Source organism: Oxyura jamaicensis, chromosome 13 (genome assembly GCF_011077185.1).
Source record: "Oxyura jamaicensis isolate SHBP4307 breed ruddy duck chromosome 13, BPBGC_Ojam_1.0, whole genome shotgun sequence".
Classification (NCBI taxonomy): domain Eukaryota; kingdom Metazoa; phylum Chordata; class Aves; order Anseriformes; family Anatidae; genus Oxyura; species Oxyura jamaicensis.
The window spans coordinates 18,005,128-18,021,988 of record NC_048905.1 but is presented as its reverse complement, the minus strand read 5'-3'; the positions used below and the strand labels follow the sequence as shown (position 1 = coordinate 18,021,988).

The window sequence follows — 16,861 nt, the reverse complement described above, 5'->3', positions numbered from 1 at the left end:
TCTGTCCGACTGACTGCTTGTTTGTCGAGATTGTACATTTGTGAAGTTCGGCCCTGAATCAAAACTATGAATAAACCATTTCACGAAGCAGATAGTTTATGTATGCGAGACCGAGAAAAACTCAACACGCCCCCAAAAATTTATGGAATTGCTGTTTCTTCAACTGCCAGCGGAACAGGGTGAAATTGAGAACTCTTCTCAGGATGTGAAGACCTGGCTACGAAAAGGAAGGAGGATACCTTGACATGGAGAAAGCAGTCCGATTGTGTCACACCTTCTGAGCAGAAGTGATGGAATTCCTGAAGAAAATCTGCATTTGTAATCATTAACCAGGTGCAGTAAAGCATAGAAACTAAATTAAACACTGATCTACAGCAAAAATTGCTACGTAAGTGACATTTATTAATGTTCTGCTATATTTACAGTTTTAACATAGTAAAACTCCAAAGTGAATTACCACTTGGCAGAAAGCACAAAAGTGGACATTAAATCTACATTTATAATGCATCATAGTCTCTGCTAACACAAATTATAAAAGCAAGAATTACAGGTATGTTAGGAATTGTCTCAAAAGTCCCAAGCCAAAGAAAAAAAGGCCCTTCGTTTTGCAAGATCATTTTTTATACAAAGTTGCAATGTGACCTTTTATCTTTACACTACCAAGGTGTACTGTGAAAATCTCTATATAGTCCAAAAAGTAGGTAGTATGAAAGAAAAGTATACTACAACATTGAGGATATAGACTGTTAAAAATTAATACTTGTGCCACCTCCAAAATACTACTCTCCCAATTACACCTTGAGAATCTGTACTGCACAGACCCATTTTTCCTTCCAGACATAGCACAGGTGGTGGAGGGCTAAGCAGCAGCAAGGTTTGTAACCACAGCAATGCCTGCACTGACACTCTGAGCTCTTCCCTTCGGGCAGTCGGCACGATGCACACCGTACACGAAGGACCAGCGTCCAAACCTGCTCCCAGGATGCAGGGGGAAACAAAGCAAGCCCGTCCCCTGCTGGCTGCGGGGCATAGCTCATGCTACCCAAAGCACTACGGAGACTACATCAGGCTTTATTAGCACGTCACAGACTCGATTGCGAGAGCTTTTGCAAACATTAGCCACTAATGATTTAATGATTACAGAATTCTGCGTTAATTATTAAAATTTTACACCTAGAAACAAATAGAAAGAAATGCTTCTCCTTTTTTCAACAGTACTTTTATTTATTTATTTTAAAGCAGGTGATTATTTTTTCTTCTGTTTCAGGGTCTCGATTCACTTCCTGCAGGTGTCCTATTACTTCTTGAGGGAGAATTCTCTAACGCAGGAAGACATTTGCCAGAAAACATCTGTTGGAGAAGGATATTGAATATTGAAACTATAGTTAGATTGCTATTTTGGATAACAGAAGGATGCAGTTCACAAAGAGTGCAGGATGTCTAAAGGCTTATGAAGTATCTCAGTACACAGTGACACGACTCTAATGAAATGTGCAGAGTTTTTGTGTGTATGTTACACTTCTGAAGAGTTAAAATTCCTGAAGAGTTAAAAACAGACACTGAAACAGGCAACGCTCTTAGAAACTCAGGCATAAGAACACATCCGTTTATGAAGTTACACTGTGTTTGCACTAGGAGAACAAAATTGCACTCCGTTTTATTTGCTGCATCCACACACACCATTATGCCTTCTGTATCTCTATATCAAACGTTTCAGTCTGAGGGGCACCAGCTCTCACAAATGGCCTGTTCCAGTCATGCCGGGTAGAACCATTCAGACCTGAGATCCAACACAGAACACCTGCACTCGGCACGCAGCTGGTGGATTCTGCTGAGATTCTGTCAAGAATGATGCCCATTACTCATACACACATCAAACAGTAAACACCAGGCTTTCAGCTAGATTCGTTTTCACCAGTTATTATTTTTTTTATTTGCACAAATCATTCCTCTCCTCTTTTCCTTCTTATACTCTAAAAATTAGCCCCTCCAGAATGATAATGACCATTCACTGTGCCCTCTTCATTATGTCCTGCAGCAGATATGTAATCTTAAGAACAATAATATAGTGGAAATCCAAGTCTTCTGTGGTTTCCCTTCTAAGATTTCAGTATTAAAGATTTATTTCCAATAAAAATGTCAAGGTTGTAGATTTTAGAAGTGATTCTGGACATTTTATCTCACGGCATCTAAAAGAGTGCTTTTTGAAAGCTCCCAAGTGTCCAAAAAATAAACAAAGATTTTTAAAAAAAACTACACCTCCATCCTTACAAGCAGGGAGTTAAGCAAGGTCTCTAGAATTACAATTGCAAATTGCAAATACAGGAAAGGCCTGTGCCACAAGAAACCACACAGTTCCCACAATAAATGAAAAAATAAGTTTCAGTAAAGAAGCAAAATATAAAAAAATTGTTCAGTGCAAATAAACTACAGACGACACAGCTGATGCTTGAATGCTCTCACTATGCGACCATACACCTGAGGGAAGTAATCCTTCTGGTGACTCAGCAGGAATTTCAGAGTATATTACAAATCCTGGAGGAGGTCAACAGAAAAGTCCACCATAAACCAGTATCGGTATTAAATGGAATAGAAACACCTCAACAAACTGACTGAAGAACTGCTTTTACGTGCTATCACCACTGGACAACCCGAGCTGGAAAACAAGGCACAATTCTTGTTTTGTGCAGTATGCTCCCATTGCAGAACAGACACGAAGCAGAATCTTAAGCAACTCGCAGTTTCTAATAAAAGGAAAATGCATTTGGAAAATTAAGTTTTGGTTTTAAATTCTGAACAATGTAATGACCTCAGTTTTAAGCCGGGGTTTGTTTGGTTTCTTTATACCACTGTCCCAGCTGCAACTGCTTGAACCCTGTCTTGGGGAAATCTAGTGTTATTATGAATTTTCTAAAGGGAGCATCATGTTGCACTCGCCATCTGGGAAGCAAACTATTACAGGATTTCCTTCCCCTCGGGGAGGGACAGTTAATGCAAGGCCATTATCTGCTGTAAGCAGGAAATTATGCTGGAAGGATTCAACTACTTAAATCTCCTTCTTTAAAGTCCCATTAGGAAGGTAGCAACGTAAAGGATCAGCCTTAAAGAAGAAGACTTCTAGGCATTACGGCTTTTGCAAAACGTTCAGGTAGAACAGCATGTTCAGGTATGCAGGAGAGGTCTGCAATGAGAAATGGCGTGCAGGAGTTGAGTTTCTTCAGGAACTTGGCAAAAAATTCAAAGAGCACACTAAATTCAGACAAATTGTTCTTTCTGGGACATAAGCCAGATACACTGGCCCAGTCTTCCAAACAGATTTGGTGACCTTTATTCATGTTCAGGACATACCACGTGTTTCAGGCGTATTATCTATCCTGAAAGACACACCTGTCAAACACAGTGCAACACCAAGGGGCAGAGATTTTGTTTGTCCAATTCAAGTCATGGAATCTAATGAATTTAAAATTCTTCAAAGGGAAAATTCAGGAAGAAATGTCAAGTATTCCTCTGCTCCCCACCAAGTCAGTCTGGACTCTGCCCATCTGTAGAAACAGGAGCTGCGTATGTGACACCAAGAAACAATTGTTTTCTGCTGTCTTGTGTTCTAAAAATATTGACGCAAAGAAAAGTCTAGTCACTACATAAAATCTAAAACAAAACAGAGCAAATCCACGAAAGCAGAAAGCTTACCTCTAGTAAATAAAGAGAACTCTGGTTCTGGGGAGAGTGGAAAAAGTATCTGGCATCTTCCTAACCTTTGCATAATTAATAAATCCTCTGAGAAACAGCAGAAAACCTAGATGAGAGAAACACACTTGTCTGGTTAAGGCAGATTTTGCTTCTGCAATTAGAGAAGGAGCAGTTCAACTCCCTGTTACTAGCACAGAGGGACCGAAGTTGCTGGGATGCATAATTGCTGATCAAATACATGAACTTTTCTTGTATCTATGACACCTGATCATTCAATTTCATCCGACCTCAAAAACAAACTTTCCTTAGCCAATCACAAAACTTTTGACTCCAAATGAAGCCACTTCTAAAGGGGGGGCGGGGGGGGGAACAGTTCACAGGACCACAACTCACTCTTCCATTTAAAACACAAGAACAGACAACATCAGTTACTCTGAAGACAAGTGTTGTTCTTTTCTTTTTTTCCCTTCCAGATGATAAATGCGACACTAATACCAAGAACGATGACAGAAGGCCATGGCTCATGCGTATCTTCAAAACAGAGAATGCGCTCGGGAAGAGTTGGAGGGTTACATTCCAGTTTTATATCTATGTGTACATATTTTAGCACAGTAAAGCTGCGCTTACAAAAGCCCTTACTGCACTTTACAGAGTTCTAAGCATACGTTTCCTCTTTCCCCCAGAACAAATCACTTACCTAGTACAAGGAACACCCACCAGAGCCAATACTGACCATCAAAGTAACCGGGAAAATAGGTGGAGAACTGAAAAAGAAACAAACACAAAAAGATACAAGATAAAGCACGTGATAGTGACTGAACCCAAATCTATTCCCAAGCCCTCTGCACACAAGAGAGTTTACAGAACCCTGCATCTTATTAACTACACAGACTGGAGGGATGAACTACCTCCATGAACTTTTTTCTGCACCTCTGACCAAGTGTAACCAAGGGGAATGGAACAGATCCAATACTCAGCCAGAAACTCTCACAGTCAGTGGAGCAGAAATACACGAGTAAATACTCCAATTCACCCCCACGTCTTTGATGCTGATAAACCATGTTCAGAGTTCCTGAAAGGGGAGAGGCCAGGTTTGCAGCAGTGCATCATGTAATTACTGTTAAGTTAGACAGTATAGCTAACAGAAGTACAGTCAAAAAAGAAACCCCACACCTGTGGAACACTTTGACAGCATTTTCTATTGGGAGAATTGCTGCCGGGTGAATGAAAGGCACCAACACTAGTAGAGCACTTCTACGCCAATGGTAAATGCAATAATTTTGCTTTCTTTCTATTCTAATTTAAAATTCTAACAAATGGCAAGCTTGATACCAAAGTTCAAATCAAACCTGCAGTTAAAGCCACTGGTCTCTGTCATACCTCTTAATCCAGCAAATAGTTTTTATAGCACTGTTACAGAATGTCCCCCAAAATCTTAAGTTTCTACAGAAAAAATGAAGATATACTGTACTTACAAATCCAGCTCCTGGCCTAAAGGTACTAGGTATGAAGTGACCATGCTAACACTAATGCTGTCTGTTTCTATTTAGGCTCAGCTGAGTTTTTTTTTTTTTTTTCCTTGCAATTAAAAATTTCAGCTGGGGACAGCCGGGGATATCCACACGCCTCACAGCCACCATCTTTCCATGGCTCTGAATAAATCTTTTCTTATAGAAATATTTTCTCATAACCCTTCCAAAATAATATTTTGACTATTTTTTCCCATTTCTTACAGCATCAGTACATGTATATATTTTATCCTTTTTTTTCCTCAGAAAGGTTTCACTTTCTCCCCGCCTCCAAGTTTTAAAAATTTTACACCAGGCTTCCTTGCTTCTGGAGGCAGAGGTCTGTGCCCAGCAGGACCTTTTCTTTGAATCTGGGCTCCTAAAATGCAAACCAGTGCTGATCAGTCACATCCTGTCTTTCCCTGTGTGATCCAGAGGAGGGGAGCAGAGAGGATCTTTTAGCAACCTGGATATGCACCCTGTTACTATGGAAAATGAATTAAAATGGAAAAGCACACTTCTGACCACCTGCTGCTTGTCTCACATGCACAACTCACCAGAGGGCATCAGTGAGCTTCTCTCATGCATGTGACTACGTGGTCACTGCCTCTTCCTTCAGCAAAAAAAAAAAAAAAACAAAACTAAACTAAACAAACCTCACGCTGCCTAATTTTCAAGTCCCTATTTCCCTTTTCTCGTCGGTCGTGCTCACACCAAACCCACATTTTAGAGAACATCAATTTTTCAAAGCAGCACCTAAAGAACATCATCCTGGAGAGGAACATCACTATGCTGACTGCAGGGCTTGCTTCATCTGGATAAATGTTTTATGAAGATCAGATCGTTGTTACTGCTCAATGCACTGCCACATTTTGATCCAATACGGTGGCTCTGCCAGAGGGAGACATCCGTGGGTGTGCAATCTTTATTCTCCGTTATTACAATAACGGTCCCAGCATGTAACTGCATCAACAGGACAGAACGACAAAAAAGCTCTGTCCTCGTCGAGTGAGGGGCTCAAAATCCATTTCAGCATAAAAAGCTAAATTTACTACAAATAAATTCAGTGTAGGTGACATAAAAATGAGTTGGGGGGAAAAAAGAGGAAGAAGGAGTCCCAGGTACCAGTACATGTTTCTGCACTACACAACTTACCCTGACAATAAGGATCCACTTGATAAGAGACAGACCAAACCCAGAAATGGCCCCGTATCTTCCTGCAGCTGAAGTAGTCAGACAGAAAGAGAGGAAAAATCCAATCCAGTTGAAGAGGAATGCCACTGAGAAAGCAAGAGAAAAGCAGATGATCAAGCCCTCTCTATGTACCGAGGGAAAAAAAAATAAACCCTTAAAATTGGCGCACACAGGTTTTTCGTAGTGCTACATAAACCTAAGTGTGAAAATAACTATTTTGGGTTCTGAAACAGTCTGGGGAAAAAAATGAAGTTTCACCATGTACTTACTGAAGAAAGTTAGCATGAAAATGCCATCATTTCCTATCCTCAGCTGGTCAGTATCGTCAAAGTCATCCCGTGTCACAAAGTCATCCTCCTGCAAATCAGGAGAAAAGAACGGGTGGATTTAAGTCAGTTCAATCCATAGAGCAGCCCCTCATCTGCATCTGCTTCTTCAAGACAGCAAACTGCACAGCCCTCCAAAAGCAACGTACACCGGAGGGATACAAAATGCTTACTTCACGTCTAAGGAAAGCCCCCTCGGGGGAGTATATGACTAAATATCAAAAGGCTACAAGCAGGAAAAAATCCCAAGGATGGGATGCAGGCATGATATACCACGTCATTGGCATTGTTTTTATTTATTTATTTATTTGAAGACAGTCAAGACTGTGAGTGTTGTTATTCTCACTATAAAGAACGCCCCTGCTCAAACAGAAAAATTAAACTTTTCATCTCAACCAGGAATTTGGCTTCTATAAAGAAGGAGCAGCAGAAATGTAATGCTGTCAGGGGTGGGGGAACACACTGAACAAGATGCAGTGTTGAAAAAAAAAAGGTATTTAAAAACTTTTTAAAATACTGCAACAGAGGGAATGGTTTTATCATTCTATCAGCTAGACTGACCCCAGGGAATGTCAACTAAGTAAGCAGCAGGACTACCAAGAGTAGGTACGTTAGATAGCTGAAAACTTAATCCTAAATCTTAAAACAAAGCAAAAAAATAACACTGACACAGTGCACAGAGCTATAGGACACTGCCTCTGCCAGCCTGCCAAACTGATCTGGAGAGCAAATAGTGGCGTTACTGAGCTATCTTACATCATCAGAGCTGCCTAGAGGAAAATTAAAAAACAAAATAAAAAAAGAGCACCACCAACAAAAAACACACCTCAGAACTCTTGGGAGCATGTAATATCACTGCCCTTAGCTAAGTAAGTCGGGACACTTGATAAGCAGAAATGACACTTGATAAACCAGAAATTCTACACGAGAAATGTGAAGGACACACGGCCAGCCAAGTGTACTCACTCTTCCAGGAACCAAGGGAATTGTGGCTTCAGCCTTGGTTCTCTCTGCCTCGTCATAACTAGGCAGTGTTGTGGCCACGTTGTAAGATGGAGGCTTAGGAAATCCTGACTCATCCTTGTAGTCAAAATAAGCTGCAATGAGAAAGTTATACAGAAGGTAACTAGTCTGCTCCTTAATAACACCATGCTGGGAATGAGAAAGATTGCAGAAGACTTCAAAAGCCCCCACTACCTGATCCTGTTACGGCCTCCTCCTGTCTCCTACCCATCGTTCTAGCCTCTTGCTGCCCCAAAGCAAGAAGCAAAAAACAAGAGAGCACGCTGCCTAATACGAAGTAATATACAGGGCACTATTTAGCATGCCTGGCTCTACTCATTTTTAAAACAGTAACACATGCTGTGCCTTTCCTTCAATAAAACAAAAGTAGTCACATTTTTGAATCCCAAATGGTTGGAGTCAGTCAAAGAAGAATCGCTCCAAGCCTCAGGCCACTAGCGACCAGTTTTTCCAGGAAACAATTCCAAATTGTTTTCTGATGGAGGGGGAAGGGATGGGAAAACATCAAACAGCATTTCTGACCCACAGCCTCAGACACCCTAAGGAATGGGCACTACCGAGGACATCGCTACAGCTACGTGCTGAGGCAGGATACTCAGCTAGCTCGAGAAGCACAGTATTCCACCTTCTGTCCAAAGCCAGCTGCCTGCCTGAGAGACTGACGGCAGGTTGCATTTGATTCATAAATCTTTAAAAGTTGACTGTGGAAGCTCTGGAGAAAAAAATGGTAAGGTTTACCTAAGCCAAAACACTGACACACAACCAGCACACAAAAAAGCTGTTTTGTTCCAAGCTAGTAGTGAGTTATATGACAGCACGGTGAATCAGGAGCATAACCCTTATGACCAAGCCCTTAGCTATTGAAAACTGCAGAAATCATGAATTCTTTAATCCCTTTTAAGCAGCAAGTCATTTTTGGAAGGAGCACAGTATCATTCAAATGCCAAATGAGAGGAGAACCACAAACGCCCACAGCACTTTGATTTTTAACTGTCTTCCATCTACTAAGAACGCTGCGAAATGTAACTTGAACTCCACTTGATGGAAGACTTCAGATGACCGCAGCCAAAATGCATCTCCTAAACCACAAGTAGCAGCAGTGTCCCTGGATCAATCCTGACCCCTTGCTGCCTCCTCAGTAAGGATGCCGCAGTGCCGTCTGGCACTAAGGAGAACAGTTCAGGAGTTAAGAACGAACACCAGAGCAATCCTAGGTGTTTCCTCTCGCACGTTTACCTGTGTTCTCCGCAGAAATGCTGCTGTAAGGCGGAGGGGCATCATTCACCACCGGTGCGGTCTCGCCTGGCTCCTCTTCGTTCTGCAGCTGAAGAGAACACACACAAGAGAAGTTAACCACGTGTCCCCAGGTGCGTGGAAGCATCCCTCTGGTTTTAATGGCACAAGCAGACCCTCTGGACCAAGCCTGCTCTATGGCGCGGGGCATTCGAGCAGCTGCTGGCTTCCTCCAAAGCACTCCCGCTCGAAATTATCAGCATGGCCTCTCAGCCTTAGTGGGCTTTCAAGTCACATCCTCGCACACCTGGGCTCTGTGGCTGGACAACACAGCACAGCACACACCTTTCTGCTATCTCCCCATCTCCCTGGCACTTCCCAAGATCCCTCAGCTCGCCCAGCTGAGGCATCTGTCCTGGCTGAGGACACAGCAGGAGATACCCAACAGGAGTCTCCAGCGCTGCCGGGGCTTTGCTAGGGAAGGTTTGGGTTTTTTTTAGTGGCTATATAACGGTACATGTAAGCTTGATTCTTGCTGCCATTTCCCCTCACCCTTTCGCACTGTATGAGTGAAGAGAAGACAGTTTATTTTGTGCACTGTGCTTCCCACAGGCTCTGTATAAATAGCCGTGCAGCTTACCAACCGCGCAGCGCCACCCGCACGAAGAAGGTATGCAGGCTCGGGCTTTGATCACAGACGCTACCAGCAAACCAGATGGGCTCAAAGCAGACTGCACCAGAACACAACTTACAAGTCAGCTGCCACCTAATATTTTTTTTTGCTCTTCCCGTTTCTCATCATCTCATCGACAAAGAAATTACGCAGAAAGACAGCTCACCTCCAACAATCACGCTGGGACTGAACCACCTGCCTGCACGGGGAGATGCTACCTCTTCTGCAGCCCCCCTCAGCAACAGCAACCCCGCGACTTCTGTCTTAACATCTTCCTCCACTCCTCCTGCATGCTAATGCTAACGTGCTTGCAGCCATCTGGGACACCTGCTTTCTTTTCTTTGGAGAGACGCTTTTGGCTTCTTCCTAAGTTGGCATTCAAGTCCTTCCCGAGCCTTCAGAGCTCAGGAGGGCTGGAGGTTCTTATTTTGCTTGTACGGCGTATCAGGGGGAAAAAATCAGCTCAGACTTGTAAATGAAGGTCTTGTTTTATACATTACTGTGCAGCATCTCGTGGTGGTTTTCTCCTTTTGATACCTACGATCAAAGGATCACGCTTCATCCACGTCTGCAGCCAAAGTCAGAGCCCAAACTTTTCCAGATGTGCAATTCGTGAGACTTCAGCATCCTACCGACTGCAGGCCCGAGCTGCGGGGCCTCCTGCCCTCACAAGCTGGCAGGGAGCAGCGTGCACTGCCTGGCTTTCCCTGCCACTGCCTGGACAACTGCGTCCCTCCCCGGGCTGCAGGGCCACGTGCCTGCACCAAGGAGCAGCTGCAAGGCAGGGGCTCGCCGCCCCGCGGCCAGGCACCGTGGCCCTGCTCGCCCTTCGCCTCCTGCGGGGAGGCTGCCACCCGCCCCGCGTTACTGCTGGGTCGCTGCTCCCTGCGCCAAGGAAGTCGGGAAGGTTTCAAGCACACCTGCTGCTGGAGGAGTTTAGCCTGGTAACGTTTAAATGACTTGGGTTAGCACGTGATGGCACGGGCAGCTCTGCCCGCAGACCCAGGGATCAGCCAAGACAAGGAACAACCCCGCAGAGGGCCGAGAGGTCCAAGCAGGTGATCCAGCCTCCCTCTAGGAATTCTCAGAAAATGCTCCCCCATGCTCGTTCTTGGTCTGTCCATGAAAATCCAATACTCCTGAACACGTTTCCCTGCCGCCTTTCCAAGAGCCAGCCCATTAACGAGGGAGGGAGGCTCTGACACACTACGGACGCTGCCCGCTGGGTGCCCTGTGCTCCCTGCCCTCCTCACCGGGGCGGCAGGAATCGCACCCTGAGGCTCACGAGTAGGAGAGGAAGAAAACACGTCCGACCTAAGGGACAACCCCAGGGAAGGGGAAAGGGAAGAGCTAGACGTGAGAGCACTGCAGGAGATGAAACAAAGAGGACACAGCCACCTGGTACCGCATTAATTCTTACATTTAGGATCCTTACTATATTCTTCTTGCCATTGCATCATGTAGGAGAAAGCAAGACGAGCCTCCTGCTAGCTCCAAACCATAACAATTCACGGAACGACACAAAAAATGAAGTTACTTTTTAAAACTGAGCCGGAGGCTCTGTGAGGTACGCGGTTCCAGAGAGCAGAGTTTCCTTTTAATGGACGAGGTACACAACTGCCTTCCAGCCCTTTTAATGATTCCAGGCATCTAAAATTCAACTAAGTGCTTATTAGCAAAACAGCACGGGTTCATGTGACAGGAAGAATGAATCATCAGGTCTCACATGCCCAGCACTGCTCTGGCTGCGCTACCCTTCCATTTCCCATCCCAGCGGGGCAGGCACCTGGCGCACGCGCTTCGGAAGCTGCACGGCTGGGTGAGCAGCCACGGCCCCCCCGGGCTGCTGCCAAAAGGCCTCAGGGCCCGGGGAATCTGATTAAGGCAGGCTTTGACCGAGGCCGGCCGGTATTCCTTCTCTGATTCACCAGGTTTTAGCTTTCAAAGCACACCTCCGGTATTTGCTGCATCACAAACGGACAGTATTTACAGCATCGCGTACAGTCAGCAGCACAAGGCTGACCTTCTTCACCTGATTGCTATAACGACAGAAAGGTGTCTGACAGCACAGGGTAGGACCCAGGGACGTGCATTTTCCAGCAGACAGAAGCCATCAGAAGCTGGCTGTGAGCAGGCACTGCCTCTGTGCACCACCGCCCCGAGCCGCGGCTCTATCACATGTCAACGCACGCTGCATCCACGCCCAAGACTCAGAGCACCTTTTGAGGTATTTCCACCCAACCTTTTAACAAACGCCTTTCCAACAAATACACTTGGTCCTAAATTTCCCAAACGTAGCCCCCGGGCTGCGGGCACAGCTTTGCAGGCTTTTTTTAAGCTTCCCCTCGCCCCGAGTCCTTAAGCTCCAGGCAGGAGCTCTTCCCAGGAACTCAGAATCATTACAAGCTGTGTCAGCAAGGGACCTGCTCGGCAGCGCAGCGCCAACGTTTGCTGCCTTTCAGCTCGTGCTTCACGTGCCGGCACACGAGGCAGAGCCGCTCAGAAATCCCACTGAGGATCCTCGGACGAAGACAGCCCCACCAGATCTCATCCCGGTGTTACTATGGTTTCTGCGAGGCTTCACAGGCAGCTATGCAGGTTAATAACAGAGAGAGGATCAATAGTTTTATAAAGGTGCCAGCATTGATTTTTTCTCAGAACAACAGCATCATAACCTTTGCAAACCAACACACACTATGGCAATAAAAAAAAGCTGTCATCACCAAATTAGCAAGCGAACAGCCTGCTCCCAGCACGGCCCCTTCTCAGCACCAACACCCCCCACTCCTCCTGTTGTTCTCCTGGCCTGTCGGAGACAAAGGAAGTTTCTGCCCCGTCCTAAAGAGAAAACAGTTCTTCCCATTGCCTTACGCTTCCCGACTTTGCCCAGCGCTGTTTCAGGCTCCTCTAACGTACCAGCCGGCGGGGATACCGAGCAGTGTCAGACAAGGCAGCCCACGTGCTCCAACCCTCGGCAGCCTTCTCCTTGGTGAGCAATACCTGTTTTCTCCCCGAAGCTCTTTCAGTTCATTTAACTGCATCGCCGTGACGGCACCCAGCCGCCCGGCTGCCCCTCGCCGACCCCTGGGGGAGCAGGCAGGAAGGAAGGCCCTGCCTCCTCCTCCTCGGCCCTTCCTCCTCCTCCTCCTCGGCCCTTCCTCCTCCTCCTCGCTGGGTGCTCAGCAGCGGTGCTGGCCAAGCCAAGCCTCGCCGGCCAGCCCTGCACATGCCCCCAGCAGCCTGGTGGCAGGGGAATAGGGCCTGGCCCCGTGCCCTCGCCTCCCCGGCTCTGCCCAGGCTGCAGACAAGGACTGGGGCCAGAACCTCCTCCGCCTGCAGGCTGCCCTGACGCTCCCGCGTCCGAGGTTCCGTACAGAAGGAGGAGGTTTCCACCTCTGAGAGCGGTAACGAAATTTCACGTGCTCAACGAAGCAGAAGGCCTCGCTGTAATATTTGGGGTCATGTGTATGTTTTCCAGGACACTCACACACCACAGGAAGAATGAATGCTGCATGTTTCATGCAATTCAAAATAGTTCTTAAAATTTATTATCATATGAAGAACGTTAAGCACATGTAACAATGCTTAACAAATGGTAAGCAATTTTTAAAAACCCTCTTGTTCCACCACCTATCGAATTTGGGCATTTCACAGGAAGAGACAAAACAAATGGACATATTTTAATGGTTTTTTTCTCCTTACACCCAATGGCAAAGGACCAGAGCTCACACACACAGAAGTGCTTTCGGAACTTGCTTTCAGCACGGCCACTTTCAGAAGGCGCTGCCAGCCCCCCAGAAGGAGGTGGCACATCTCCTGCGAGCCACGGGACAACCTGGGGGCCCACGGGACTGCTCCCACATCTGCCTCCCAGATGGGGCTGCTGAGCCCCGCGGAATTTCAGGGACAAGGCAACAGTCACCAAAGCGGCGCAGCTGAGAGTCCAACACAACCCCGACACCTGAAATAACACCGAGAGCTCAGACGTTTGCCTGCGAGGCTACCTTCTGCTGGTAGACAGGCGGTGTGGTGGTACCACCGATGGTTCCCTTTGAGCTTTAGGGAGCGACTGTATTTTAATTCTGCAGTTACCTGCTTACACCGAGCCACTGAAACCTTCCAAGCGGAGCTGGCAGGTCCCGCTGCGAGCAGACGCTGGTGTTCTAGGCCAACCAGCGTGCGCCTACCGAGACGCCAGCAGCTGGGACGAGCTCTGTGCCGCACGGAGCGGCGCAGCTCCACACAAAGCACCGGCTCTCAGCCTTCAGTTCTGATCGGCACGCCCTCCTCAACGGAATCATCAAATACAAGCTCCAGGTAAGCACAGGGGGGCAACTGCCACCTCCCCTCCTGCTTCGTGCCAGCCTCCCCAGGCAGTCAGCACCGCGGCCCTCCGCGGATTTAGGATGCGCTCACGTATCTTCAGCAGTACATTCCTTTTACGGTTTCGCTGAAAGAAATCCAAACAAATGGAAAAATCTTTCTTCCTTATGTTTTTCCATAGCCACCTCACGTTACAAAATGATTCACAGCCCGTTTTAGCCTTCAACAAGTGGAACCGGAAAAAAATACCGTGTAAAAAAGGAACGTGTCTTTATTATTTAACACACCCACCATATCCTAGGTGGGTTTGCATTACTCATATGCATCGCATACATTCCCAAATGCCTCAAGTAAAAAGCCGTTAACATAGAGCGTACATAAACCTAATAAAAGCCTAAGGATTCCTTCCAGAACGGAGGCTCCTTTCGATCCTAAAAACAAAATAGAGTTTTGTTGCTGAACTCACTATCAAGGGATGTGCTCAGAAGGCTTTAAGCCAGCACTGCCCGCAGTGACCGCAGCACCGCGTGCCGCTGCCTCCCTTCCTCCCGAGCACCTCCCGTCCCTGGGGAGCAGAGCCCCGGGGAGCAGAGCCCTGCGTTGCCGGAGGAGCTGACACCCGTGGGCACCCTGCCCGGCCGCACGGCGCCAGCCCGCGCTCCCCGGCACAAAGGGGCCGAGCCTTCCTCCAGGGTTTTGTCTTACCTTTGTCCTGCGCTTCCCCAGCGTGTTACATCAGTGCCACACCGTCCAAGGCACGAACACGGGCTGTTTCTTACTAGATTACCTAAGGCCGGAATAGAGCACAAGGGCTAAAGAATTTGGAAAAATGGCTTTGGAAAATCAACGACGTGCCGTAAGCACCCCTTTACCGCTGCACGTCTCAGTGAACAGCCACAGGTGAACAGCTTGCACTGAGGGAGGTGCTGGGGGATGCACGGCCCTCCCGCCTGCACGGGTCTGCAAGGCTGAGGAGCAGGGTGCAGGAAGAAACACGGGCTTGGAGTTCGATTACTCATTTCTGTTGTCCTCAGGTTATCCTGTCACCTTTATTTTTATTTTTTTGAACGCAGACACGGGCAATTCTGAAAATATTTTGTATGTTCAGTGCCCACGACTCCTCAGCGCTGCTCCTAGGCGTCGATACGCAACTAGCACCCACGGGGCAGGTGTCAAACAGCTCTGCCATGCACGGCCAGCGCATCACGTTCATGTAACTGCCTAAGTGCGCGCCTAACACCACTAATGCGCCACACCTCTCCCCAGAATGAAAGTTCTCCAGATTTCCAACGTTCAGTCCTCCTCCACTGCCTCATGACCCAGTAACTTAAAGGAGCTCGTCCTGAGTGTCTACGCGCTGCCTACATCTGCTGGATCCTGTATTTAGCCTCACGGCGATCATTTCGCTACAAGCCTTTCTTCATTGGCACAGACGACATTTACACACAATGAACTTCAATGTATGAAAAATCTGACAATGCTGGGAGAGATCCTGCCACCCTCTCATCTCCTCTCCATGTAAATACCAACTCTACATCTCTAGCTTCACAGCACGCAGGGGTTTTAGGAGCAACACACACACGAGCAGCCAGTAACACGCTTTACAGCAATATGGATTCCCTGTTCTGGAACGGGGCAAGGGGAAAAAAGCATCTTCTAAATAGAAATAAATACTTTTCTACGTCGCTTTCTCATTCCGCACTCAATTACACCCGTCTTCTCCTCGGAGCTTGTCTTTAGCAGTACAAATCCTCAGGGGCACAGACTGCCTTTCTAATCTCTGCTGTACCACGCAGAGTTATGCTCTGCAGTAATAACAGTGTCTGTTATGTGTCTGCCTGATGTGTGAGCAGGAGCTGGCGAAAGGACAGCTTTTCACATTTCTCTTTAAGGAAACCAGCAGGGTTCTTATCGGTCAGGTCGGGAGAGCCACTCAAGAAGGCGGCAGCAGAGTCCTCCAGCATTTTTGTCACCTATCTCCACAGGCTCAGGATGACAGGACACGAAGCTAGATCCCTTTGTAAAAGACGTTTATGAAGAGGTTTGTCAGGGTCAGCAGCAATTGCAGGACTCTGGGAGGCAATTAGTAAGGAGACCTGGTTATTTGTACCTAACGTGGCTGAGAACAACAAGATTTGTCTCTGTAAGTAAAGACAGCCGTGCTTTGGGGCGGGGGCATGCAAGTTTTACTTAACTTACACGTATCTACATGTAAAAACAGTGGCATGTAGTCACGGGGATGAGATTAATGCTCTGTCCTAAGGGGAAGTGGCACCTGGTGTTCTCAGGAGCCCAGCAGCTATCACAACACCAACACAAAGTCGCGATCCAGTGACATCGCCTAACAACACCCATGGAACACAGGGCGGTTGTTTCCCGTTTGGAGGAGTTTCCCCCCTTGCTTTAAGTAACGAGGCCTCCGCTTCTGCTGTCGGGGTGTGTGTGCAGGAGTCGGGGCACCCCACGGGGCTCCCAGCCCGCTCCCCTCCTGCGGCCGGCGCTCCCGACAGCGTTCCCCTCCCTGGGGAGCCGGGCAAGGAAAAACGAACCCGAATCCTCCTACCGGGGAGCCTTTAAGCCCGGTTTCTGGCCTAGAGGGCTTCCAGCCCCAGCCACGGAGCACCGCACGTAAAAGACGAAATAAAATTAACGCCAATTCCCGGGCGATGCGGAACGAGCCGGCTCTGGGCAGGGCCCGCGGGCGGCTGGCTGGCCTCAAACCGACACCCGGCGGCCGCGCGGGAGGGCGGCAGGGCCGGCACCCAAGGTCACTGCCGGGGGCTCCGGGCCGGGCCCCTCCGCCGCGCCGAGCCCGGGGCAGGCTCCGCCCGCACCCCGCTGCCCGCGGCCTCCGCCCGAGGCGCCGCCACCGGAGGCTGCGGGCCCGCCCC

The 16,861-nt window shown here is 47.6% G+C and overlaps 1 protein-coding gene across 1 annotated transcript in view; it reads right to left on the bottom strand.

Annotated features, from left to right (window-relative positions):
• Positions 1–381: 381 nt before the first annotated feature.
• The window catches only part of NDFIP1 (Nedd4 family interacting protein 1), a 17,014-nt gene continuing 534 nt past the window's right edge, over positions 382–16,861 (bottom strand). Inside the window, exons 2-8 of the mRNA XM_035338691.1 lie at positions 8,978–9,065; positions 7,685–7,815; positions 6,662–6,749; positions 6,354–6,478; positions 4,388–4,454; positions 3,691–3,796; positions 382–1,350 (exon numbers count right to left, since the gene is read on the bottom strand). Of these exons, the coding sequence (XP_035194582.1) occupies positions 3,693–3,796; positions 4,388–4,454; positions 6,354–6,478; positions 6,662–6,749; positions 7,685–7,815; positions 8,978–9,065 (603 nt within the window). The 3' untranslated portion in view covers positions 382–1,350; positions 3,691–3,692. The remainder of the gene's footprint in view (positions 1,351–3,690; positions 3,797–4,387; positions 4,455–6,353; positions 6,479–6,661; positions 6,750–7,684; positions 7,816–8,977; positions 9,066–16,861) is intronic.